Source organism: Salminus brasiliensis, chromosome 18 (genome assembly GCF_030463535.1).
Source record: "Salminus brasiliensis chromosome 18, fSalBra1.hap2, whole genome shotgun sequence".
Lineage (NCBI taxonomy): Eukaryota > Metazoa > Chordata > Actinopteri > Characiformes > Bryconidae > Salminus > Salminus brasiliensis.
This window is the reverse complement of record NC_132895.1, coordinates 12,083,290-12,111,004: the sequence shown is the minus strand read 5'-3', so window position 1 is coordinate 12,111,004 and position 27,715 is coordinate 12,083,290. Positions and strand designations below refer to the sequence as shown.

The window sequence follows — 27,715 nt, the reverse complement described above, 5'->3', positions numbered from 1 at the left end:
GACTGAACTGAGCCGCAAACCACCTTGTTTGGTGCGTAGCCGTCCATGCTCGCTCTCCATCAGTCATCCTCTCTAACTTTCCCCCCCCATCTCTCACTCTATCCATCTCTAGTTCTCCCTCTCATTCACGTACACACACAAAGAATGATAGTTGAGGGCTAATCATATCTGACACTCTACGCATCACACACACACACACACACACTGCAAGCTGAAAAGAGTATTGACAATACTGTTAGTCTGCTATGAAGTTTTATTTGATAGCAAAATTGCCTGCCTCTCTCTACCGTTGTCTCTTTCTCTCGTTCTCCTCCCAATCTCTCCTCCTCTCTCGCTCTCTTTCTATCTCTCTCCAGTGTCTCAATTTGAGCCTACATCCACAAACCTAGTGGGCCTCCAATAGGTGGAAATTAAAATCAGATAAAAAAAGCTAGTAATGCCTGCAATAGTAGGCATGGAGAGGCTGAAAATTGAAGTGCTTCAGCGAAAGCCTATATGGATGTGAATTGCAGCTCGCTCCCTGAAATCAAAAATCAAAAAGCCTTCAAATATAGATCTATCCTTGACCTGAGCACTTAGCCACGGCCAAATGATCAAAACTCTCACCATCGCTTCTCAGCAAACACTCTATTAAGCTTCAATAATGTCCACTGCCATTTTCACTTCATTAAAGATAACTGAGCGACTAATTACGCTAAACAATGCACAGCGAATTGCAATTAGATTTAGGAAAATTTTGTCAACCCAAGACAGAAGAGTTCTGTTTTTGCTGAGAAAAGCAGCAGAAGCCCACTTTCTCCTTTCATTTTACCAAATACAGTACAAAACTGGAACATCAGGACAGCGTGTAATAAAATACAGAGTATTGCCTAAGGCTGTCCCTGGTTGATCCTTTGTCTAATTAATAAAATTCACGTTTAAGCCTCCTAATGAGGCTGTAGAGGGCAAAGTTTTTCAGGCGACAAGCAAAATTTAAGAATTTGAGTTTTTTACACAGTAATAGACATGCATATTTTGTGGTTTGAGTAAAACGCACTGAAAACCTCAGATCTGAGAAACAGTGGCGGTTTAGAGGCAGTGAGTAGAAACAGTAAGTAGGAGGCAGTGTGAACTGTGGCTGAGTGAGTGTGTGACAGTTAGCTATAGCTTGTGCAGATGAGAAATATTCATTATGACAGAGCAAATGTGCAAAAATATGGAGGCGGCAAGATTTCCCTTAATTGATCCGGATGGGAAGGCTCCTCATCACTTTGCATTTCACAACCGTTTCCATGGCTGAGCATCAAGTGAAGTTTGGGAGAGGAGAGGAACTGCCATTCACACAGGGCCGCTTTGCGTGCAGGATTTGCCGCAGTTATTTTTATCACGTTATTGATTGCAGAGGCGCATCTTGTGCGGCACAGTTGTGTAACACAAGCACCTGCAGCTGTGTGTTCTGACTGTATCTCCTGTGCTCCCTGGTCAGGTGATGTCTCCTCTTTCGGACACGGTGCTGGCTGAGAGGACGGTGCGGGTGCTGGATGATAAAGTGAGCATCACAGAGCTGGGAGTGCAGCTGGTCTCGGGCCTCTCGCTGAACCTCCAGCTCAGTCCAGGCAGCAACAGGGCCATCACAGCCACCACCACCACCCAGGACATCATGAACAACCCCAAACAGGTACAGCACCAACACACTGAATATGAAAGGCTCATACTGGATTGCAAAGGGATTTCGTAATCTAATCCAAACATCAAAACATGAAAGAGAAAAATCATTCTCCTTGATAATTGTCGTCTTTGCCTACCCATCTTTTATTATTCTATGCCTATTTGGATACATGCATACATACACTGCACTCAAGTGGTCTCCAGTTCACCAGTTGTGAGCACTGACTGAATGGATCTCTGTTGCATTAGGTCAGTCACTTTAAAGGGGGTGATTATTTATGCAGTCACATTTCTGTTATGTTACAGTGTAAACTGCAAGATACAAATTAGGTAAAAAAAAGTAAAACAAATAGCAAATATGGAGATAGTACATGGCTTTACATGTACAATGCCTATCAAAAGCCTTGCATCTCCATTTGTTGCTGTTTTTTACTCTTTGGCATCATGTGAGGTTTATATCAATATTTCATGATGAAGGGATCAATGGAAATGCTCCAAAATAACAATAAATACATTCTTTTCTATATTGGCATCCAATGAGTTTAGGTTACCCCCCTTCATCTGAAATGTTGCCTTTTTAGAGATAAAGTTGTTGCGTGACAGCAACGATATATAATATGCAGTCTGTAACCAAAAGCAACCTCTTGATATTTAAAACAGTTGGGCTACTGAGAACAAAGATGCACAAATCATAGCATGGCATTCTGCCTACACAAATTACCAACACACCTGAATCACCTCATCAGTTAATAAGCAAGGCTCTCATTAGCTGAATTCAGTGTAAACCCTATTCCAACTAAATCAGTTCCTGGGTAGATCTGTGAATTGAATGTAGTACAAATCCTACCAGTATTATAGTGTTCCTGTGTTCAAGTTACTGAGTGCAGCAGAACACTGAGGTCACTACCAGCCTTAACTTTCCTGGAGCCCTAAGCAGTGCTTGAGGCCCACTGCATAGCCACGTGCATTTACACTTGGTGGTCAAATGCGTCTTTGGTGAGTCAGACAGAAATCTGATTGTTATGGGTGGGACAGAATATGCAGAATTTGCTCACTACACAGCAATCATTACTGGTGTTTCGGTTGTACTGGGAGGAGTTTTGGTTATTAAAAGCATCTGAGATGGAGACGGATGCATCTACACCACTATAATATGGCTCAAATGCATCACAGACCACCTGCTAAAGTGGTTTGAATGATTGGCTTGACCTTATCCAGGTATAATCCTGATACTCAAGATGCGTGAAGTGAAAAGGTGTAAACGGGGTCTTGGTGGAAGAATCATAGCAGGCTCTAGCATGTACATATGGCCATTTTTGTCCAGGTTTTCTATGGTAATCTGGGGAAATTGCACAGATACTTCATCCTGTCCTCTTGCATTACTTTATACAGAATCTCCTCAGTAACATTAATTCAGCTTGAATCATTCTTTAAATGAGGGAAACACTGTGGCTCCTCCATGACCTGTGTTTGACACATTGGTGTAGAACAGCAGCAGTAGGTAAAACTGGACTTGCTGTTAATTAGTTGGGTAGTTAGTTTGAAACTTTATTTGTTCCAATTTTGTCTTTCATTAAAATCTGCCCTGCACAGTTTCACGTATTACCTGCCTTCACCTAATCAAACTCACTAGCTAATTATGAAGCTGTTTATGAGCTGGATCAGGGGTGTTTGGGGAGGAAATGTTTTCTGCGTTATTTTAATGCTGGGATTCAGTAGAGAACCGCAGGTTTGTAAGATCGTCTCATTTTGCCGCCACAAAGATAAGGAGCACTGCTTTAAATGCTCCAATTTAGAATCGGCCAAATTAGGCCTACAATCTTAGGCATGAGGCCTAGCTCAAGACTTAATCTTGTTCTCAAGGAAAGGAACAGAATGGTGACAATGTAATCTGCCTCTGTGTGTGCGCACTTCCATCTAAATGCATTGTTGGATAAGGATTCACATAGATCAACACTGTGTTCTTCCTTTGCAAGGGGCTTTTGTCTCTTGTTCAGAAACCTGTCAGGGGAGCCGTGTTTCTTTGACCATCACCAGGTGCAATCACTATAATCACAATCACTACAGGCACAAAGCTGTTGCACAGAGGACATGTGTTGATGAGATGCTGCGGTTTGTTATCACATCAGAGCGGCGGAGGAGCAATTCCGGCTGCCTGCTCATTGCGAGTCATTTCGGAACCTCCCTGATTAGTCTGATTCTGCAGTGCCTTTGTATCGGCAGGAGTTTCCTCTCCCCTCCATCTTGATAGACATAAAGCGAACAGATTGGCTAAATCTCCCGCTGATCAGAGTGCCTGTTATGCAGTAACAACAATGTGCTTTTCTCATAAGGGGAACTTTGAAGCGGTTGAAACTTTGTGTGTACTAAATTTCCCTAGGGAAGTGTTGTGGAATCCTAAATGAATATGAAAGGAATTCTGTTTTCTTTCTGTTATTCACAAAGAGGGATTGTGCGCCATTTGGGACAAGGAATGCTGGTATTTAAGTGTTTTTATTTATTTATTTATTTATTTATTTGTATGAGGGATTTATTCATGCAGTGTATTTGGATTTGCATTTAAATACTTTCATCACACACACACACACACACACACACACACACACACACACACGAGGTAAGGATTCACCTAAAATAAGAGAATTCGACATGCATAACGGATCAGAATGGCGCATATTTAAGTAAAATAGGGACAAAATATTGGAACCAAGTGGAGAGTTAATAAAAGCTACAAAACAAAAAAACTTTTACTGCTTTTATAATTGGAATCAGGGTCAATATAATTTGGCTTTTTGACCAAAAAAAAATACTGTCAAAGTGGACTTTAGATAAAAATATCTAATGAAAAATAAGTGACTGCATAAACATTCACCTTCTTTCAAGTGACTGACTTAAATCAAACTGGTTCAGGCAACTGGTGTTAGTGGTCTAACATTTAGTGAACTGGAGATCACCTGCAGTGAAAGTGTCTCAAGTGATTGTAGTATAAAGACATCTGTCTGGAAGGTCCAGTCACTGGTTAATCAGTATTCCTAGCTATAAATACACCATGAAGACAAAGGAACACTGCTCACAAGAAGGTAATTGAAAAGTATAAGTATAAATCACATCTCCTGGAGTTCAGTGAATATTGAGAAACAGAGGGAATATAGATATACATCTAATTTTGCCTAGAGCACACAGAGTGACCATGCAATAAGGAGACTATTGAAGAGGCCAACAAGACACCTATGACTACTGTAGTTATATACATGAACATACTTCAGATAGACAGATCACTAATCACTCTTTTACGATAAGTCACCAAGAGGGACACTGTTGAGTCTGTCCCCAGACTGGAATCTCATAAGCTTTTCACAATGTAATTTTTTTGTCTCATCCAAAGAAGCTTCCACATTATAATTAGTGATTAGCCATGACCAACGTTGGCTAGAACGCATAATTTTCACGCATGAATATTTTGCTACAAACAATGCTATCTTGGCGTTGCCATAACAGCAACAAGGCTAGTCACTGCTCTAGGCCTACTAGCTCCCTGTAGTTGGTCCTCTGCCTTGTCAGGTGTGGGCCTAGCATCTCCTAAAGCAACTCAAATTGGGTTACGCACATCGGAAAGCATGTGTGAAAGCTCATTATAAAGTTTCAGCTGCTGAATGGGGTCGCAAAGTTTCCTGTCCTCTCACTTCCAAAATGGGATGGTATGTTGGCATTTGCTCTGCTTCTTTTGTGAGGAGTAAAAGGGTATCCTTGTCAGTTGAAGAAGTCATTTTGCTCATTTTTGAACAAAGAATTCAGAAAAAAAGTCTAATATGCAGAGTGCATTTTCATTCATTTCATCATGTTGCATGTGTAAAGACTTTTGCGCTTTGCTGTCGTATTTTTGCAGGAGTCTCTCATCAGCGCTTGGTTGCAGTTCAGTGATGGTTCCATGACCCCTCTGGACCTCTATGACCCGGAACACTTTGCGCTGACGGCCACTTCTCTTGATGAGCGGGTTGTTTCCGTCCAGAGGGACTCATGGTGGAAATGGCCGGTGGTGGTGGTGCGTGGTGAGGGCCAGGGCCTGCTGGTGAGGGTGGAGATGTATGGACCTGAATCCTGCCAGACCAAGACCAAGCGGCGTGCTGTTCTGGCTGCTGGCAATGCCAATATCCGTGTAAAGTTTGGCCGCAGCGAAGAGGGCGAGAACCGAGCCAGCGACCGGAGGCACAGGCCAAATGCACCATATTATGGAGGCTCCATCTCGGACATGGAGGCTGGTATTGTGAACAGAGGAGCAACAACCATTAAAACAGCTGCTCCTGGAAGGCCTGGTGGAGACAGGCACACAGCCAGGGAAGTTCCTGCTGACTTTTCGGACTTTCCAGCACAGGCCGACCTTCCCCACGGCCGCAGCACGGAGGAGGACCTATTGCAGTCGCGCCGGGGCCTCACAGATTTGGAGATCGGCATGTATGCCTTGTTGGGGGTCTTCTGCCTGGCCATTCTGGTGTTCCTCATCAACTGCGTCTCCTATGCCCTTAAGTACCGCAACAAGCAGCTGCCTCTAGAGGGACAGGAGACCATGGCCCACCACGCACATGACTGGGTGTGGCTGGGGCACGAGGGCGAGCTTCTGGAGGGCCACGCTGGCCTTTGTCTGCAGCAGGAGGAGCCTGGCGGCACCATGGACTCTGGCCTGGGCCTAGAGGAGGGCAGTCAGCTCCTTAACGGCCTTTCAGCCCAGAAGAGCATGCACAGGTCAGCCTCGGATACAGGCTGCTCAGGCAGGGAGCACAAAAGCGAGCCGCTGAACTCGCCCACCACCAAGAGGAAACGGGTGAAGTTCACCACCTTCAGCCATGGCAAGCCTAGCAACGGCTGCGCCTCAATCAGTCCACTGGTCATTGGCCAGAACGACATCAAGTGGGTCTGCCCAGACATCGAGCTCGGGGACTCCAAAGAGCTCCGAAACTACATGGAGAGGCTAAACGAGAACGCTACGAAAAATGTTGCGTAGTGGGATTTTGCACTCGTTTTCTTTATTTCTGGACAAAGTGTAGCTCACCCATATGCCTTCAGGGTAAGGAGCTGGGGTTCCGACCGGCTCCGCCACTTTTAGACAGGCTTGCATCTCACCATGAAAAGACAGGCCATTCATCTGGTCTTGTTTCCATGGCAACTGTCATAAGGGTTCATCATCAGAAATGAAGGAAAACAGAGATGGCCGTGAAAACTGCGGAGAATATATCATTATCAACTTGGAGGAAGAGAAACGTGTTTGTTTAGACGTATATTTTTGATTCCTTTCAATTAATGAACAGCAGTTAGTTTCATTTTGTAATTCATGTTTTATGGTTCGGTTTGTTTTGTTTGAGTTGTTATTACTATTATTCTGTATCTGATGTTTTTTTGGTTTGTGATTATTTGGAGAAGAAAAAAAAATGAATCAATGTACGCACATATCACATGTAGACTGTATGGCAAATTGATACATTTACGCACTGTACATAAAGAGGACATTTACTGGTTCTGATGAAGTAAGAATACATTTTTGTAAGGTTTTACATATTTTTATACATCTCTGTTCCTATCCATGTTGCTGTGTTTCACTGTGCACTCCAAAGACTAACTCCCATACGTGGATGCATGTATGTTCTAGATATGGACACAGATGTTTATTTGAGGACCTTTTGCTTCCCAACATTGTGAATATGTGAATACAAACCCCAGAGGACTACCAGGAAGCAGTCACATAGAAGACGTTCCTTCTGAAGAACTGCTGAGCAAACTGTAATGCGATAGGTAGTGTTATTCTGTACAAAATGAAAAAAAAAAGAAAAATGAACATTTACGGTATAATAGTTTGATAGGAGGTATGCACTCAACCTGTAACTGTTGTCTATTGCTGTGTGTTGCTTTTCTTATCCCTCATTATTTTCATCTTGTGTTCTGTTTTTTCCATTTTGCTTTTTTTGTGTTTGTGTTTTTTGTTTATGGTCAGAATACAACGCAGAAACAAGCACTCCATAATGAGGATAATTACAGGTCTTAAAATAAGCAAGTGATTTCTAAATGAATCAACAAATCCATAATTAACGGAGGCCAGCGCTGAAGGCAATTGGATTTTAAAGAGTATGATAAGAGCCAGATTCTCAGGTAAAGACAAAGAGACAAAACAGAGAGCAGCACAAACGTCAACACAAGCACTACAATGCATACTTTCAGATCGGTTCTTTTTGCTCTCTTTGTGCAAGTCTGTGTTTCTGACATCTTTATAGAAAGGACCTAACTCCCCAATCAAAGTGATACTACACTGATGCCACAATCTCTGATGGACCATGCCGCTTTATTCTGAATAGCAGTTAGCTCTGATTTATTTTTGTTCCTATGCCCTCCTCATAGAGTTACGCTAACAAGACCATCTCTTGTCTCTCTGATGAATGCACAGATTAAAGTCATTCTGTCACACCATGTCAGTTTCAGTTTCCTCTGAGTTCACTTCCTCAGCTCCTCAGTCCTATTATTAGACTTTATGCTATAGGTATTCTTAGTTGCAGTGGCAGGACATTGTCTATTTATGTCAACAAATGAATAATTAAAGACCAGTTTACAGATTAAAAAAAGGGAATTTATGACAGTACAGCAGGCTTTTCATGTTATACTAAACCGACATAAAGCTGTTATTCTTATACAGCTAATATACTGTAGCTACATGTTATACATGCTAATGAAGTGGCCTTCGTTTAATGTTGTTAATTGTTTCCCCTTTTTATTTGGAAGCCAAAAACATCTGCCATGTAGTATAGAGCTGGGCAATATGACAATATTTTATCTTATCATGATACATTTTGTTAGTGATACAATACACTTTTCTAAGCATATTGAAGATGTTGAAGCTGTATGTAAAGCTAGATACATCACATATTACTCAACTATTTTGAGTTAGGTGAATATTAGTGATAATTTTACAGATCTTTAAATCACCTTACAATACTTAGTGGGTTGCCATTGGCAACTGGATAGTAAACTTATAATTACTATACAGAATAATATACAGTGGGTCTGTGTATGTTGGAGTTGTTCTAAAATACAGTGTTTACAGGGTTGTACATTAAACTAAAACTCAACAAAGCTTAACTTAAGACTTTTACAGTGACCACATAGTGTAACCATTCTGGATTTCCCTCCTTTCCTGTCCTTTCTCTAGTTTAGTCATCACCAACACCTGGTTTGGTAAATTAGTGCTTAAATGATGTTAAATCAGGTGAGCTGATGATGGAATCCAAGCTTCATTTTGATCCAAACTAGCCCAAAAAAGCTCAAAAACTACCATCTTCAAAATGAGAAATTCTTGTTCATTTTTACTGTATTTGTTTATCTGCATCTGTCCTTATGTAGAGCTTTAACAAGCAAAACCATTATTATTAATGATTTAAAATATGTGCTTAGGAGCCTAAAACATTTGCACGGTACTGTAGGTAAAATAAATAAGTATTATCTAACAGTGATGCCAACAAAAACTACTCATTATATTCGTAATAGCATATTAGCATATCTAGTAAGCGTATATACTACTGTTACCTCTTAACACCAGTTGATTCCACAGGGTCTTCAAATGCTCTAACAAAAATGGCTTTTCAACCATGATGGTGAACCTGATGGACAGAGGGAAGAAACACACGTTACATAACAACTTTGCGTTCAGTGGCATTATATCAGGCCCAACATAGGCAGAAGGGGGGTTAGATCATTAGTTTGGAGCTCATAATGCAGGTGGAAGAGCTTGAGTGAACTAAGACATGGTCCACGCTCTCGGTCTGGAACATTAAAGCCTCATTAATATTGGTCAGTCCCCCTGTTGGGGAGCAAAGCTTGTTCTCCTCTGAGAGAGAGCAGGCTAATTAACTATAACTGCAGCAAGTCTTTACTCCATGTTAATGTGACATTTCTACGCAACCTTTCAAGCTAAATTATTGTTTCCATTTTACCACCCAGCTGTCCATGATGTTCTAATTAACACAATCACCATCACCTGTGCAGAAGATCAGTCCAAATGTTTAGGCCACCACGTCATGGCAGCAATTTAGAACGTCCCGAGATCAACTTGAAGACAGTATTCGCTTATTACTGCTCGAACTGGGTTCTTTGAAGTGACTGAAATCTTTCGCACTTATTACCAAAGCTATCCAAGATTGTATAATCTTAGGTCCAAAATGTACTTGCTTTAGCTTTGTTTAATCAAATATGAGCAGAGCCTGGGAGTTGAGACTGCTGCAAGTGCTGTTCGGAGAAATAATCTCACAGGCTTGCCAGTCCTTTCTGCTGATAAACAAAGTTGGGCTCAGCATGTCAGACTGAATAGATCAGGGCATTGTCTCCAGAGAGAGGCTTTATCTAAACACTATTAACAATGCAAAGAGAGAAGCAGGCCTTTTTTTCATGCATTGGCTGTATCAAAAGGGGAGAGTGAGACAATGTAAGTTCATTAACGGAAATGATACACGGCTCTTTCAGATGCGCACGGTTAATTTAGTTCCCAGCAGGGCCGGCCTTTTTGAGATCCAAATTGAGAGGCTGCTAACTTAACCCTCTGAGGGATTCCTCTGAAAGTGGGTCTGTTTTCTTCTTTTATCTGAGCTGATATTTCTGTATTTGGGTCTCTGTTTGGGCCATCCGAGGGGAATACCATAAGCCCTCTCGCCGGCTTTGATTCTAACGATGACATTTGCGCTTGTCTGTCAGTGTTTGTGTTCAAAGTATTTGAGAGGTCACTTTGAGAGGTTACTCCGAGAGGTCACTGTTAAACTCAGCAGACACCTTGTGCCTTGTGCTGTGCTGTTTTAATCAGTGATAGGAGCTGAATGAATGTCAAATGAAGCCGTCAGCAAGATATTGTTGTCTCTGTACCTTGTCACGAGAACAAAAGCATAACAACTGCACCATTTTCTTTCTCCAGTGGTTATGCTGTTGAAAATCAACCAACCAAAGCATTTAAAGCAACACTATGTATCATTTTAAAATAGCAGCTTCAACAACATTCTGATGCTCCTCTGACATGCACTGACAGGTCCTGTAGCTCTCAGCTTGCCCAGAAATGCATGGTAAAGCTTTTTCTTTAGGAGTAGGAAATTCCACTTCCCAATTGTAGGAGGTCAATTTTTGCAAAATGCTGCTTTAAAGACTACATATTTACTCTTCTATCCAACACCTCACTACGCTGTGAGCATCTCAAGCAATGCTGAAACACCACTATTCAATGAACGTAGTAATTAAACAAGCTTCATATGTAGACATTTCAGATCCAGCCAGCAACTGCATCTCGCTTGTCTGAATGCAGCTCACAATTGTCAGTTCATTGTACGCTTTGAGATAAGACACTCATGCTTTCATGACACACTCTCACATCAGCTGCTTGATGGCAATTACTGCAGAAGATATGGTAGAGTCTGAAGGGTCTAAGAGAAATGTTTTCCACCTCCTGGTGTGAAATGGCACACGAGACAGTGTAACGGCTCAGGTGCTGTACTGAGAGTGTACAGAATGTGTGTACGCAATGCCTTTTCCATGTCTAACAGCTATAATAGCAGCCTGCCTCGGCACACACTTTCATCTGCCGTTCAAAAAGCAACAGCCTCCAACACGGAGGTTTCCTTTTCCTTCCCTTCGCTTCACTTCTAACTACAGCACAGCGGGCCACTACAGATGGAGTCAGGAGATGCAGGAGACAAAAAGGGTCTGCACAGAACCGTTTCAATATCAAATCGAGTTAATGCACCGGAGAGAGGTCTTACATTAAATGATCTCTGTGGAACCTGCGCAGTTCCTCACCTGACCAAGAAGGTAGAAAGGAGTAGTATTATAGAGAACACTGAAAATATTGAATGGACATTTTCTGGACTTATCTGCTTCTTCCGGAGCCTACCCAGAACATCCCCTGAATAAAGCACCAACCCACCCGCACACACACATACACACACCTAGGGACATAGCTTCCTACCACATGTTTGTGAGGTAGGAGGACACACCTGATACCTGATAACTGATACAGAGTTAACACTATTACAGTTGTGGAGTATTTGGAATTGGCCCATTTTCTTGCCCTGTTTTTCAATGAAGGGTCACGTTTTGGCACTTCCATGTACCAAACTCTCATTATTCAACTATGTCAAGGAAAATACTGTTTTCTACTGTAGAGCACCTTTAAACATGTCCATTTCTTTTGCTAAATAGACAACTTCCATAAATTACATTACATTACATTACAGCCTTCACTCATTTTCCTGATCTTTATAAAACATAAATCTGTATCGCAATGAATATTTAAACAGCAAATTACTCCCGGTAATTCTTTTGCCATTGGATATGAGCAGTAAGACATGATTCCCCTTTTGTTTCCCTTTGCAGCAATTACTTGGGAGATGACATAAATTGTCAGCACATCTCATAGCTGTGCCCGGTGGCAGAAAATGATGTCTTGGCATTTAATGGACCATATAAAAAGATCAGATTATCTGTGTCACAGCAGCTTTGCTCCATAACTGCACCTCTAGGTCTGACCAGTGAATCATATTACAGTGCTGGGCTGCCAAAGAGCAGCTGAGCTCACTATTAGCAAGAGAAGGAAAAGCTAATATTTCCTATAGTATGAACGCAGTAAACACTGCTTGCGGTACTGCACTGTTCCTGTCTGCCTGTCTTTTTATTGCCGAAGCCTGGCTGCAGTCTAGAGCAGCTCGTTAGGATCCAGGGTTTTTGCAGCTTGAGGCTGGTATGTACTGAAAGAACGCAGGGAAATGGCTGGCAGCTCCATTACTGTGCCTCTGTCAACCTGCCGTACGGTTAGTCACTCTGGTCTTTGTACATTCTTTCAAATGAAAACATTTATTTGGTGCCATGTCACCATTCAAAGCTCCCCTGCCTGTCATCCTGTGGACAGATAGCACTTATGAGGCACACTGCAGAGGCGTCGTCCGCGACCCCACTACGTCTCCTTACAGTGCGGAACAGGTGTAGATGACAAGGCCTATAAAGGCAGGGTGATTTGATTTTCATCAAAACCCTGCCATTCACCACAGACCAACAATTTATCCTTGACATATAGAAAATTGTGAGGTTTCCTGACTCAGACAATGACTAAGCCTTTATTTTCAGGACTATAAAGACCCCCCCCCCCCCCCCCCCCCCCCCGTTTGACAGAGTAATTTAGTCTGAGGCTGATCTTAATCCCTAAAGCCTCAGGGAACAGGGTGTAAAACATTAAAATTGCTTGTATGATACTAAAGCAGAGTGAAATCATACACGCAGCTAAGTTTGGAAGACAAAAGCAGCTTAAACCTTTAACAGTTACACAAAAAAACTTTTGGCAAAAATAACTGTTTGGGAAAAACTGATTTTTTTTGCTCTATTTGTTGGATTCTTTCCACCAGATGATGCATTTAGGACGTGGATAGGGTAAATAAAATGTAATGTTTATAGCTACCCATCCATCCATGTAGCTATAGCAGTTCAATGCATAAAAATGACTACTGTGGGGTTACAATGCTAAAAAGAGAGAAAAAGAGTTAAATTACAGAATCTTTAGAAAGGGGGAGATTTTCTTTAGTGCTGGTTGTGCAACCAGAAAACATACTGCAGCATAGTTTGTACAAGCAAGTCAAGTTTTACTATTAAAATATAACCATGCAATAAAACATTAATATAGTTACGCAATGTCATTTAAGTTATGTAACTAACAGCTAAGTTTTTCGTCCCGTGTTTTGTTTTTCACATTTGTCTCAACAAAATAGTAGAAAGAAATTAAATTTATAAAATAAATATATGGATTTTAATCTGCATTTTCAACAAAATTTATATAATATTTATCATAATATTTATTATAATATTTATTTTCAACAAAAAATATTTTTTCTCCTCTTCAAATGAAACAATGAGCCAAGAATGACGAATATTTACTCTCAAATGACCATATGTCTTAGTTAACACCATCAATAACAGTTACTGCTAAATAGCATAAATTAATCTGTATTCAAGAAAAGAAACAAAGGAAAAGGACTTAAGCAATAATCTTACATTCCTAATAGATCTGATAGAACATGATTCTGCCCTGTTCTGGTCATGCCCAGAGTTTATTTTCTTGTTGGGGATCAGATATATACATACCCAGCACACGAGAGAGAAAAGTAAGTAAGATAAGATAATCCTTTATTAGTCCCACAGTGGGGAAATTCTCAGTAGCAGAGTAGGCCATTAAAAGACATAAGTGATGCGTCTCAACCCTCTCAGACTGGCCTGATACGGCCTGACGGAGTGTTTTTTAAGTAGATGATGAGAGGCAGAGGAACCCAAAAACAAGCTGGCAGCTTTAATCTTTGACTAAATCTCTTTTTCACACGTTTTCTCTCACTCAGTCTCGGTGTGTATTATGCAGTCTGTATATTTAAAGTTCTCATGTCATGCTTTTTTTTTAAATATGTAAATAAGTTTAAAAATCTGTTTAAACTCCAGATTTTCCAGAAATTAAGCTGCAAAAACCGATTGATTGATCGTTCTTGTAAGGTTATAAAAAACAACACATTACCCGCCTCCCCCACTTCATTACAGGCCCAAAGTGATGGTGTGCTGAGTCTATGTACATGGTAAATAATGTACTGTAATGTAGGTATGTAATGGAAAAAATAATAATAATTTTAATATTTTAATATTTTGGGGGAAGGAACATGACTGAAGCCCCTCCTCCCAATCTAACATCCTATAAATACCATCTCTACCTTGTTTACGTGTTTAAGACAAGGTCTTCGCGACCCTCCACCACCCCATCACCTCCCTTAAATCTGCCAAATCTCTCATTCCTAGCTCCATTTATCAGAGAGGTGGGGCTAGCTTCCTACCACAAGCAGAAGCTGCCTCAATTCCAGCCCTCTCCCTTCTCTTCAGTCTCCTCACCAAATTGCTGTGTGCTGATGGCATGGTCCAAACAACCAAATAGCCTATATGTGGTTTAGCTTGTATTCAAGTAGATAAGGAGTGTTTTCACATGAGAGCTTTTTAAATGAGCTCTATACAGAGCAACCATTCAGAATCGAGGTTATTTACATGTCTTATGTGACATCACCACAGGTGCTGTACAGTTCAACAGCCATCAGAGAAATGGAAAAACTAAACGTATCAATATGTTCTACGTATGGTAGCAGACATGCTAATATTTAATAGTCATGTCAGCCAGCGAGGCAGCTACTTGTCAAGACGGTCACTAAAGGTAACAGAGCCATTAGCGATTACACAAGACCAGGCTTCCATCTCAGAGAATGGAGGAAGAGCTACTCTGAAATTAAATCTAAAAGTATGGAGCCGTGCATCACAAGCCCCACACTTCTTCCAACAAGCTGGATCATTATTGCTGTTGAGTGTTATGAGCTGTCCCGTTTATTTTCTACTGAGCAGAAGATCAGCCAAAAGGCTGAGAAGCAATGGAGCAATGCTTTTACAGAAAGGTTAGTTTAGATAACTATAAATTTTACCTAAATTATTTGTAGTTATTTCAACTGGCTGCACTTCATAGCACAAGTGGAGATCCTATGCACTGTCATATTTGAATGTCCCTCGTTATTACTGCTAGACCTACCATTCAGCTGCCTTTCGTTTTATTTTCAGTGTGCGTTTCCTCATCTGAGGTGTTCTCATCCTCCCACTCACAGATTTCACTTTATTCAGTGTCATTTTTTTCCCTCTGTCAAAGTCTGTTTGGGTCTCTCGCTCCCTCCCTCTCCCCCTCTCTCCCTCACCCTCTCTCCTTTGTTTGATGGTCACTTTACATTTGGTTATTGCAGTCTGAAGCTGATGTTATTGTTTGGACCTACAGAAAAAAGGAGAAAGAGTGAAACCAAAGACCAAAGCTGAAGTCTGTCAGTTTAGAGAAAGTTAGTCTAATTACTCATCACAATCCACTGTATTTTATATTTAGCAAACATTTAAATGTGAACATCAGCACTCATATTTTACATTTAGCATTTTATATTGACATTATCTTTTAAGAATAAAATATCTTAGCACACCCCTGTATGTGCTGTTACCATAAAACTCTTAAATCAGGTATTGGTGGAACAGCATAAGTTCAACATTGTGCTGTATAACTGATCAGGAGGTCATAATAATAATAATAATAATAATAATAATAGTAATAATAATTGTGAAATGTGCAGTGTAAAGTCTTGTGTATGATGTGATGTGATGTGTGTGGTGGGAGTAATCATAAAGAATATCAATCTTTTGGTTGCAATTCAGTTGCAATTTCAAAGATCTTGGGGTTTCAGAATTAGTAGGGGGAAATACTAACAGTAGACTGACTGTAAAGGGTTGTTTAACAGTACTTTTATAACTTGTTTTAAACTGCAGTGATGCCTTCAAACCCTTCCCCTTTCTAAGTTTAATACCACTCATCATCATGGACATCTCATGCTTAGCGCTGCTCCATTCTTCAGACATGGAGCTTCCTAACATTTTGTACTTCCTACTGCACCTTTCACACTGTGTTCTCCTCTCTCCGCCACAATGTGAGTGGAATTACATTAATTTCAGATCAGAAATCTCTCTGCTTTCTCTACCTGAACATCTCTGGTTTTACAAAAGCAGCTACAGCAGAACTACATGTATATGAGGTGGTGCCTGATGTGAAAAAAAGGCTGGGCTCAGCTTGTCCTACAGAAGTGTAATTTATCAATGAAAAAAAAGCAAACGCAATGCAATATTCCTGAATACACTCAAAAAACGTCTCAATTCATTTCAGTTTTGGGGACAAATTAATCTGCAGTATATAAACTGGATTTCAAAAGATGTCAACAGTCACAGTAAGCATTTGCCAAAATTGGAACAATGCACAAGTAGCTAGCCACCTCTGTACCACCTCAACCTGCCTTGTTTTAAAACTGATAAGTGATCAAATACAAAGTTCAGTTTGCTCAGAGTGAAAAACTAAGTGGACAAGTACAATTTTATATATGCCATTCAGTAAATGTTCAACCATCAGTCAACAACTGCAAATACTTAGTGCTTACAAACAGCTGAACAAGAAAGACTCAGGTCGAGCGACCACTGTTAAAAGCACAGAAAGCTGAAATTACAGTGTTTTCTCCATGGTTTTGGATCTGTAGCTCTCTTGCTAGCTAGCTAACTAGCTCTCTCCTAGCTAGCAAACTAGCTAGCCTTTGCTTAGCTAGTGTCATGGTGTTCTTGGAAGGACTTCTTCTTGAAAGGAGACTCGTAACCACTGTCTTTCAATTGCAATGATGAAACATTTTATTCAAAAGTACAGTGTGGAGAGAGCCTGCCAAGTCTCAGTGCCCCTTTGCTCTCTCTCCCTAGACAGAGGAGCATCTCACATTTTATACCCTTCTTCAGGTCATGTATTGTTGCACTATTTCCATATATAGGATGTCACTGTTTAGCTCCATGAGGGGTGTAAATCAAATCAAACATACTATGTTTGTTCAGTTCATGTATCGCTTTACCAAATTAGGCCTGGGAATGGTTCATGCTCTCCCATTTAAGGCTAACCCATGGGCCTCACCATATTGTCTCTCGACTCCATACCATTCCTTTAGATCTATAAATACCCGCAGAGCCAATGTATATACACTACACTAGCTCGACTACAGCTCCACCGAGTATCAGACTGTTGACTAACTGCTAAACTCTGGACACAGGTGTTGATGATAAAAACTTCGAAGTCGAGCCTGTGGTGTTGGGAGAAACGGAGAGGCAATTGTCCATTTTTGGCTTGTAGTCTGCTAAAACTATCGAACTGTGCTTAGCTAGATAAGTTAGCCAGCACGTTAAACCCCACTGCACCCCGTGCTCCAGCTAACCGAGGCTCACTTGAGAGCACAGAGTCGAGGGAATGGTCTTATGAGTATTTTCAGACGTTTTCAAGCACATTTGGCCTCCAGGTTTGCTTGACTTGCTTGACAAATGAACTCAGCGCGTCGTAAACTCACAACTACGGTGGGCCTGGGTTTTGTCTCCCACCTGTTTTCAGAGCGTGACATCATCAATCACTGAGCTCCCACAGAGCCCCCGCCCTGTGGCTCTCCTAAATACACATGGAGGAATGAGCTTATTTGGGCCAAAACAGAAATCTGACACATCAGACACGTCGTCATTTTGAAATACTGTCCTGGTTTCAAGATACCGGACAATATTTTAAATACCACGGTAAAGAGTATTACCATTACACAGCCCAACCCTAATACAGTGTTCACTGCCCGTGTGAGAAACCATTTTACCCCTGTGGTGAATTACCATGACTTTACTAATGAACCTATTAAGAAACCCATTTATAAACAGTATGTTTAAATATATTGGGACACAGTTTTAAATATTTATTCCTATTTATGTATTTTGACCAGAGGTTTTGCTGATTCGACTCCTGTGTCTCACTTCCTGCCATCAGCAGCCGGAGCACAGAAGAGCACAGTCGGCATCATGTCTGCTAGTTGATGTACCAGTCAGAGCTGGGTACCTGGCAGCGTCTTCTGAGCGTCCTGGCAAAAAAAGAGGCGGTGGCTGGTTACGCATGAGTCGGAGGAGGCATGTGTCAGTCCTCACCCTATCAGTGTCAGGAGCATTAGGTTTGATGGGGAGAGTACTAACGAGTGAATTGGATTATTGAATATTTGGAAGGAAAGAAATATTAAATATTAATTCTTATTTTTGTGTTTTGGTCATTCAATGATATTTTAGGATGTCCTAAATACTAGAGATGTATCTTGACCAAACTGCTTCATAACTGATGAAGTGGGGAAACTGGCTGGCTTCATCAAACTGAAGTAATAGCCTAGAAAATAACCAACAGTTCGAGAACTCTTCTCATAAATCAGTCAAAGAAACATTCACCAGATATGCCTGGTAATATTTTCATTCATTTATGATGGAAAATAAATAGAAGCTCGCCTAACAGACAGCTGTTTCTAACACTGCTGTGTTTGTGGTCACTCGAGGCAGCAGGAAATGCACTTTGCCACTCCGCTCTCAGCTCATTACACTCAATTCACCTGATGCTGATTAGCCAGCTTTCAAAACCCTGCAGTTTTTGCCCACCATCCGCTTCCTGACAGACACTACTGGACAAGGCCAGGTCACTTCACACAGCAGATAAATTGGTCCAAATTCAATTTTCAATTTTTTGGGCTGTCCAAGTCATCTTTTTAATGCGACCTATATACGGCATTTGAAGAGCAATGCTTCACGTGAAGTTTCAGATTCATCTCTGCCTGCAACACAGGAGCTAATCCAGACTTCCAGTGGCTAACAGCTGGGCTTATCATCGAGATTGTGTTTGAGCTTGCTGTAATAGAAGCACATTGCCACGCCCACTTTTTTGTTTTACGCCCTTGATTACATTTTTCATCAAACTTCATTTTTGTTTTTTATTTTCTACTGACACTGCAGCTATGTCCCACCTTGTCTTAGCGGTTTAGCCATTTCTTTAAAAAAATCAGTGTTTTTTGTCATTTAGTGTGAACAGAGACATCACCCCAAACATTGATGAGGACGTTTACCTCCTTCACTGCTGTTGTCCATTTTTTCTTCTCCTCAGTGCGAATTTAGGACTAATGTCGAGTTGGACTGACGTAAATGTCGCATCGATTCAGATCTGGCTGTTTAGATTGAGTCGCAATACCACATATGAAAGTGGCTCAAATCGGAATTGAAAATGTCAGATTCACACAGAAAACACATCTGCGTCACATATGACAAATAATCTCAGATTTGGGCCATTTTTACCTGCTGTGTGAATGTAGCCTAACAGATCTCTATTATAGACACAGGAGGGAAAGAAAAGAAGCATCAGAAGAAATGGAAAACTATTGAGACACGAGCATTGTGTATTTCTATGACTACTGATCTCCTGAGAATTTCAGCACAACAGTCTCTAGAGTCTCTACACTCAGAATAGTGCAATAAAGAAAAAAACAAGAAAAATTCAGTGAGCAGCAGTGCTGCAGAGAGAAATGCCTTATTGCCTATTTTTACATTTAAAGATTTTCTCCAATCTGATTGAATTCATTCCGATTATGGATTAAAGCCCTGCCAGAAGCGCCGCTCCTCCAAAGAATCTTTTGGCTTGTCTTCCGAAGGTTTGTCACAGACTTAAACGTCCCAAGGTATCTGTGCCGTTGACAACAAAACTAAAAGCCTCCTAGAGCGCCTCCATACATCTCTTGATATAAAGGTTATTTATACATTTTATACATTGTTCCATTATAAAAATGGTTATATAAAGAACTGAAAGTGGTTCTTCTATAGTGTCACTTAAAGAACCTTTTATAGCACCTTTATTTTTAGAGTAGTCCTGTCCAAATAGGAGGTGTTTATATGTACAAGCTACTCAAAAATCTCTGTCTACATGCTCACTACAAGTAATCCAATCTATAAAGACATGCATGTGTAGAGTACCTAGGGGGAACCTGAGATTCACGGCATGAAAGTGCTTCTGAAAACCTGCAGAAATTGATTGATGGCATCATTTTAACATGGACCAGAAGCTCATAGAAATGTGTCCAGCATCTCATGGAATCCAAGCCACAAAGCTGTTTTACGAGGAAAGAACCACTAAACTGACATTTGTGCACACATAAGAATTTGTCCTCCACTTTTAACCCATCAGTGAACACACACACACACACACACACACACACACTAGGGAACAGCAAGCACACATGCCTCCGTGTGCCTTGCTCAAGGACGCTTCAGTCAAGTCCTGTCTGTTCAGGGGATTGAACAGACAACCTTTCCACTCACATGGACACTTCTCTAACCTTCAGGTCACGGCTGCCCCAATTATGAGTTGGTGATGTTTCAGAGCTCTTTTACAGTGAATTATTCACATTTCCTGTTTGGAGTCTACACACTACAGCTGAGTGTGTCATTTTCACTGGAGGAGTTTGGAAAACATCAGAAATCATGTTTATTAGCATAATTTGATCAAAAGTAACTAGTAGCATCAAGCTGATAAAACAATGTTATGTTCAGGAGTCTACAGGACTTAACATGATGATTGAAGAACCTTCACATGATGTAAGGTTTATATACAAATGAATGATATTTCCCCCAAAACGTTGCTCATAAGCCAAATGCTATTTAGAAATCTTCACTTTTTAGTGGGAACATGAAGTTTTGTTTGTGCCATTGTCTCTTCATGAAGTCCTGGTAGTCAGCTTGCGATTTCTATTTTCCATTCACCAACCATTCTTAAGACCCACTTATGCAGCTATTTTTATTTGGGATTTATTTCTTATTTGGGACAATAGGATCCATCATTAGCTGGGAACAATTCTGTGGTTCGAAAACATATCATGATTGTGCCGTAGACTTTTTAAAAGACTTTTCTCAAAAAACAAATTCAAGAAAATTCTTAGTAAGTTATTGGCGAATGAGGCCCTATGTTCTTGGTTGCTAACACCCTCATCTTATCAGCTTATTTTACCCCCAGCTGTGGATTATAGACTCGACTTTTGGAAAAGTCTTCATAAACGTACTCAGCACACAGGCCTCTACCCTCTTAGAACTCCTTTTGTTAAAGAGTCAGCTTCAAGTGTCCAAACATCTATTAAAAGATTAGTGTAAAACTGTCAAAACTGTTGAATCGCTGGTGTGCCGGCTTGCTGTGCTGTTTCAAAACCTCTCCTGGTGAGAACATCATAACACTATCAAATTTCTTTCAAAACCCAGATTCCAAAAAACCTTCACACAGCTTGTAAACACTTGTAAAAAAAATCAAGAGGAGATTTTGATAGCAGCTCAGTTAAAAGCTTTTCTGTTTGGCAGTGCAGGAGAAAAAAATACACAGAGCAAACTGTGGGCTTTTTACTATGACACTTGAAATAGTTTCACTTTATAAAGCTGGTTTTAATCGGGGAGAAAAAGAGATCTTCCAGATATATCTTGACTCAGCACGCCTTCCGAGAATATCCAAGAATATCACATCAGTCAACATTTTTCAGCATGTGGCTGAAGTGCATGAGAAGACTATTGTCATGAGGAGAAGCACAGTCAGCCTAAGGCTTCTTCAACGCAGACTGTTACACTATACATACAGGCTAAAAGTAAACATAGAATTTGCTCATTATTTATTAATCTTGGACTATAAAACATGGACTGTAGACTGTAGAAAACATGGACCGCACAACATCTCTCTCAGAAGTAATGCAACCACAGGTCTAGCGCCTCTGCTGGATGGTAGTGGTATGATATGTAGCTCCACAAATCTGCATATGTTTCAATGGCAAAACAGCCCAACTATTTTTCTCCTCTAAACCGTCTTTCCATCTCCGGTGTCTAATTGCAGCAGTTAGTTTTTCCAGTGCTAATATTGGCACATTTTCTATTCTCCCTCAGTTAATCTGCTAGATTGTAATGAGGCGGGGATACACTAAGAAAATAAGTGATTGACAGCCCTGGCTAAGAGAGTTGCCTGCAGGATCTGCATTGTGCTCTTTCTGTTACATGGAGTAGCTGAGTTGTAGCTGAACTTACATGAGCTGTACTTTTACTGTTCAAACACTACACTGACTGGACAAACTGGGAATCCAGAATCCGCTCTGCTTCTGCACTGTAAGCTCAATGAAGACGATCTGAGATATGCTTGGTTTTGGAGAAGGGGGCGGATCTACTAAAGAAGTAGGCGAGCCTGGCTCCACCTCTGGTCTCTTCTGCGCAGACTTTGGTTGCAAATCCGACAACATGGTGGTGGCTTTATTTCTATAGAACAGAAAGGAATGGAAGCACGACATCCATGTTTTCTATGGTCATAATTGTAGTGTGGTGTACGCATGTGAGGCGGTGACACCCATGCATGACATAAATTGGGCAGAAACTGATTATGACAAACCATACAGTCCAAAATTTCAAAAACACCTTTTATTGATAATATGCCATAAGTTATGACTTTCTGGCCGCTTCAATAATAAGATAATGAGCTCCACCTGCCTGTTTTGGAAGCCAATAAATTTTAACCTCTTCCACCCAATCCCTGACTTAGAGGGTCAGAGCCGTTTAGGACACTACAGATCTGATCTGTTGATGAACTTGTCCTACTTTGGCTACTTTTTCATTGTTATATATGTTTGCAGGAGCTTGGGCCTTTCATTTTCATTCCACCAGCAGGAGGAGCTGATTACATTATTCCAAAATGCTGCTTTTTACAGCATGCAGACATGCAGAGAAACATAAAAGTGGTGTAAAATATGTTGCAACACTGCACTAAAGCAGCACTTTGTATGGAGGGTTGAAACTAAACTAAGTGAAAAAGGTGCTGTTTTTATGCTTTAAGTGGCTTCTGTAACAGGGCTTTGAAATACTACCGAACAATTGACAGTGTATCAGTAATAAAACTATTTGCTGAAGAAGACTTTTGGATTGGTTGGCTTTTCATAGCAGTATCAACTAGTCATGCACAAATTGCTCCAGTTTTTAAAAGCTTTCGCTGACTAGCTTTGTTTTGGTACCAGTTGCTGGTTAATAATGTGGTGTGTTGTAATGGGTTGTGGAAATGGTCCAACAAGATCATGTTTTCAGTGTTCATTTCCAATTTGTTCCATTGTACGACACACTGAAAATACTGTTCAATCAGACATTGGTGTTACAGATAAAAAACAGGCTAAATCCTAAACGGCTCCCTATTCCCTACATCCTGCATCTGAGTACTGATAAACCTAACAAAAAGTGATCTGATATTTTGGCTTTGACTAAGACAAAGTCTGGACACCATCCCCAGCATGCATACTCCTTACTTGCTACTAGTTATCCAGGTGTACACATAGACACAAATCTTCATACACAATTAGATGAATACGTTCATTGGATTGAAGCCCAATTGCTTCTGCCATTAAAAATCTGAAAATTCTGAAAAACAGTGCCTACAAAGTCGTTACAAAGAGCATTTTTGTCTCTGTCAGCCAAAGCATGTGTATAGTGTTTATATACTTTGCTAGACATATATAGGTACTGTATAGGTGTAAGAGATGATAAGAACACCCCCTACCTGTGAGAACATCACTGTAATGTGTGGTCTCTCATAGTCTGAAAAGAATAACAGCTGGCATTTTACTTCACCAAATAGGCTTCTGCTATTGTACAACCTTGTAGTATTATATGGAACTCCATTTGCTTTAAGACATATATTTTTTCATGTTCATTCATTTTTTTAAAATACGAAACTTGCACTTTTATGTTCTTAGCCATGTTTTTCTCTCAATTTCTCAAATTCCTGAAAATGTATGAAAGCAAACAAACACACACAGCCGCAATGCCATATAGATTCAATAAGAGCGGCTGAGGACAGGTAGGAGGATTGGCAGAGCTCAGCTGTGTTTACTCTTCATATAGGTGTTAATGCGGGAGCTCAAACCCAGCGTCTTCCTCACCCCTGGCCATTAACCCTGAGCTGGGAGCAGTCCGTATCCACAGGTCACCCTGGCGCCCCGCTGGCTCCATAAGCACACATACACACTGGCCCTAATCCACTACAGCACAGCCTGCAGCGTCCACCCTGCGGCAGGGAAGTCCCAGCCTCACCCCAACAAAGTTTTATCTTTTTAAGTCTCGCAGCGGATTTGTGCGCCAATCCCTAGATCCTGGGATTTTTCTCTCCTCTCTGCTTTTTTTATTACACGGTGCGCGGAACAGAAATCATCTGGAATAATGGCAAAACCCACACTGTGCAGGGGAGGTAGAGAAAACTTTGAGGAGTTGTTGGGAAGGGAGACTCCCATCTCTAATGTCAGCCCTCACCACCTCAACGATGGTCAGAGGAGAACCGCTGTTCATCTGCTTGTTTATGAACTGCTGAATAACCATTCTGATCATCACTGTAATCAACATGCAGGAGCGTCCAGTCTACAGTGAGGGTGGTGGAGGGGTCAGCAGCAGTGTAGGGATGAACTAAACAGCACGCAATTACCAGTAGAGTCAGACAAGGTGAAAAATGGCAGATGGTCCCTTAACTGAGACCAAGCTCCGCTGCGTGAGTGGATTTTCAACAAAGGCAGGCTGGAGAAAATGAATGTGTTGCTTTTGTTTTTCTGCTTCCCCACTGGGCTCAGCAAGGATGCCATTTTCTACTGGACTGGGCAAGCCTGGTACCTGATCACAAAAGAAAAGCACTTTGGATCACTTTGATTCGCTGCTTATTTCTGAAGACATCCTGCGTTCCCTGAGTTTAAATTTGTATGCATAGGCCCCTGTTTAAGAGGCTACATGGGAGTTCTTGGCTTGAAACTTGAATAGGATTCAATACATTTGAAGACTTTAAGGACAAGGTTTCCAGGGACAGATTAAGCCTAGTCTTGGACAAAATTACATAGTCCATGGGGATTCTGCACTGAAAATCCTTTTAAGTCTAGGACTTTGGTTAATCTGTGTCTAGGAAACATGCTCTAAATGAAAGAAGAGAGGTGGGTGGTTAAGAAGATACGGTAAAACAAAAAACAAGAGTAAACAAAAAAAGTGTACAAGACAATCCTTTACATCACTGGTACATTTAAAACATGCTGTATGGTAAATGAATGTTATATACTTTGTAAGCTCACTTCTCTACATCTGCAGTGCTTGTCCGTTTATTTGTTTTTATAAAAGAGGATGAGTTACAGAGATTAAGACATAATGCCTTGATTTACAATTTACATTTGTAGGTCAAACAGAGGAACTTTCAAAAGTGCTTTGTTTCCCACTCAGAAAATATCCCTAGTTAGTGTAAGAACAATCTTAAGATCTATCTAACTAATGCCAGGCCACCATACCGTTTTTAATCCTAACCGATGTTGAAAAGATTACACATGTAACGTCATTTTTCACATTTTTTTTCACATTTTTTTCTTCACAATCTGCTCTGAATGGAGTACCACACACTCTAAACTTACGCACACCCAACCGGTGGATGATAACATGGCTGAAAAGGAAGAGTCACCAGGGATAATAGGGCTAATGATGACTATTAGGCAGCTACAGATTAACCTTTGACTTCTACTGCACAAACTATCTCTTTTCAGCCTCTGTCTCATTGGCTGACAGTATTTCAGGTCAAAGTTGCATTTTACAGGATACTAGGTTGTAAATAATACATGTGTTTTATAGTTACTAGACTAAACATCCAATACTTATAAGTTCTAATACCCAACAGTAAGACAAACACACATTATACAATATTATATATATATATATATATATATATATATATATATATATATATATATATATATATATATATAGATATATATATCCCACAACAGCTCTGACCCATCTGAGGTCCTGTAAGTTCTGTGGTGGGGCCTCAATGGATCACATCAATCAACCTTGGGCACCCATAACCCTGTCAGACCACTTTTGGTAGGTACTAATTATTGTATACTAGGAACACCCCACAAAACCTGCCTAGTGTTACCATTTGTGGTTCCATAAACAACCATGTTTGTAAAGGTGTGAGTCTGAAGAACCTTTTAAAAGTCGAAAGAATCCCCTCTTGATATAAAGGCTCTTATTTAAATTCAAAGGTTCTTCACAAGCACACATCTCTATTAGCTAATATTAGTAGTATTATCTCTATAGCTAATATTAGTAGAACAGCCTTTATGCAGCTTAGGAACATCTCCAAACTAAGAAACTCCTTATCACTACAAGACGCAGAAAAGCTAGTACATGCTTTTATTACCTCAAGGCTAGATTATTGTAACGCACTACTGTCAGGTTGTTCCAGCAGGAACCTCAATAAACTTCAGCTGGTGCAAAATGCTGCAGCCAGGGTCCTTACTAAAACTAGAAAATTTGACCATATCAGTCCAGTTCTATCAGCACTTCATTGGCTCCCAGTTAAATTCCGTATCGAATACAAAATTCTTCTATTAACATATAAGGCCCTACATGGCCTCGCTCCTGAGTACCTGCAGGATCTTATAGTATATTACGAACCATCAAGACTACTTAGATCTCAGGGTGCTGGCCTCTTACTCGTTCCCAAAATTCAGAAAACCTCAGCAGGGGGAAGAGCCTTTTCTTATAAAGCCCCCCAGCTCTGGAATAACCTTCCAGATAATGTTCGGGACTCAGTCACAGTCTCAATCTTTAAATCTAAGCTGAAAACGTATATATGTTTAGTTTAGCTTTTGGTAATTAATGTTTCTTAGATAAGGGCTGCAGGTCCAGGGGTTCGCGGACCCAGGGAATTGTAGTACACTGAGATGCTGGAGCTGTCGTCTCGCTGCTTACACGCGATTACTCAGGTTTGTTGACGGTGGAGCAGATAGATGCTGGTGTTCTCAGGGTACGCCCGTGTCCGTGTTACCTTCTGGCTCTCTCCTTTTAATTATGCTGTGATAATCACACCTGCCGGAGTCGTCAGACATACCCAGATGCTGATTCTCAACATTCTCTGCACTCCATAAAATTCCTCTTAAAACTAACTTTTCTCTCTTTACCTTCTTCGAGTAAATGGCCACCCAGCCCGACCTGCTGGAAGATTGCCCGCTGAGGTCCCCTCTACCTGCGTCTAACCAGCTGCCACCTACCAGTCCTGCCAGCGGGTCCCCCCCAACCCGCCACCACCCATGGCTCACCCGCCTGCCGCTGCTGCCTGTTTGGTGGCCGTGCTGAAACCTAGATGGACTCGTGCCTGTCTGACACTATTAATATCACCACTATCAACTTTCTGTTGTATCTGCTTTGGTAATTTTTATCATTAATGTTTAAATAGTCTGGCCAGAGGAGGATGGGTCCCCCTTGTGAGTCTTGGTTCCTCCCAAGGTTTCTTCCTCCAGCTCTGAGGGAGTTTTTCCTTGCCACTGTCACCGTTGGCTTGCTCACGGGGGTCTTTGACCCTTCATGTTATTTCTTCTTTCTTCTCTGTCTCTGTCCTTTATTAAGTACTAATTATGTAAAGCTGCTTTGTGACAACAACAGTTGTAAAAAGCGCTATACAAATAAATTTGACTTGACTTGACTTGACTATATGTTCTGTATTTAGACGACATCCATCCAGCTGTTACCATCCTCATCAATACATTTCATACAGGTCTGTCTTAATGAAACATGTTCTGGTCTG

General features: G+C 40.9%; 2 protein-coding genes across 2 annotated transcripts in view; one reads left to right on the top strand and one right to left on the bottom strand.

Annotated features, from left to right (window-relative positions):
• Nucleotides 1-8,089, top strand: part of LOC140538843 (transmembrane protein 132C) — a 177,311-nt gene extending 169,222 nt beyond the window's left edge. Inside the window, exons 8-9 of the mRNA XM_072661352.1 lie at nt 1,466-1,657; nt 5,534-8,089. Of these exons, the coding sequence (XP_072517453.1) occupies nt 1,466-1,657; nt 5,534-6,646 (1,305 nt within the window). The 3' untranslated portion in view covers nt 6,647-8,089. The remainder of the gene's footprint in view (nt 1-1,465; nt 1,658-5,533) is intronic.
• Nucleotides 1-27,435, bottom strand: part of rpl17 (ribosomal protein L17) — a 324,928-nt gene extending 297,493 nt beyond the window's left edge. The window contains exon 1 of the mRNA XM_072661363.1: nt 27,431-27,435. The gene's annotated coding sequence lies outside the window, so the exon portion shown is untranslated. The remainder of the gene's footprint in view (nt 1-27,430) is intronic.
• Nucleotides 27,436-27,715: the final 280 nt, after the last annotated feature.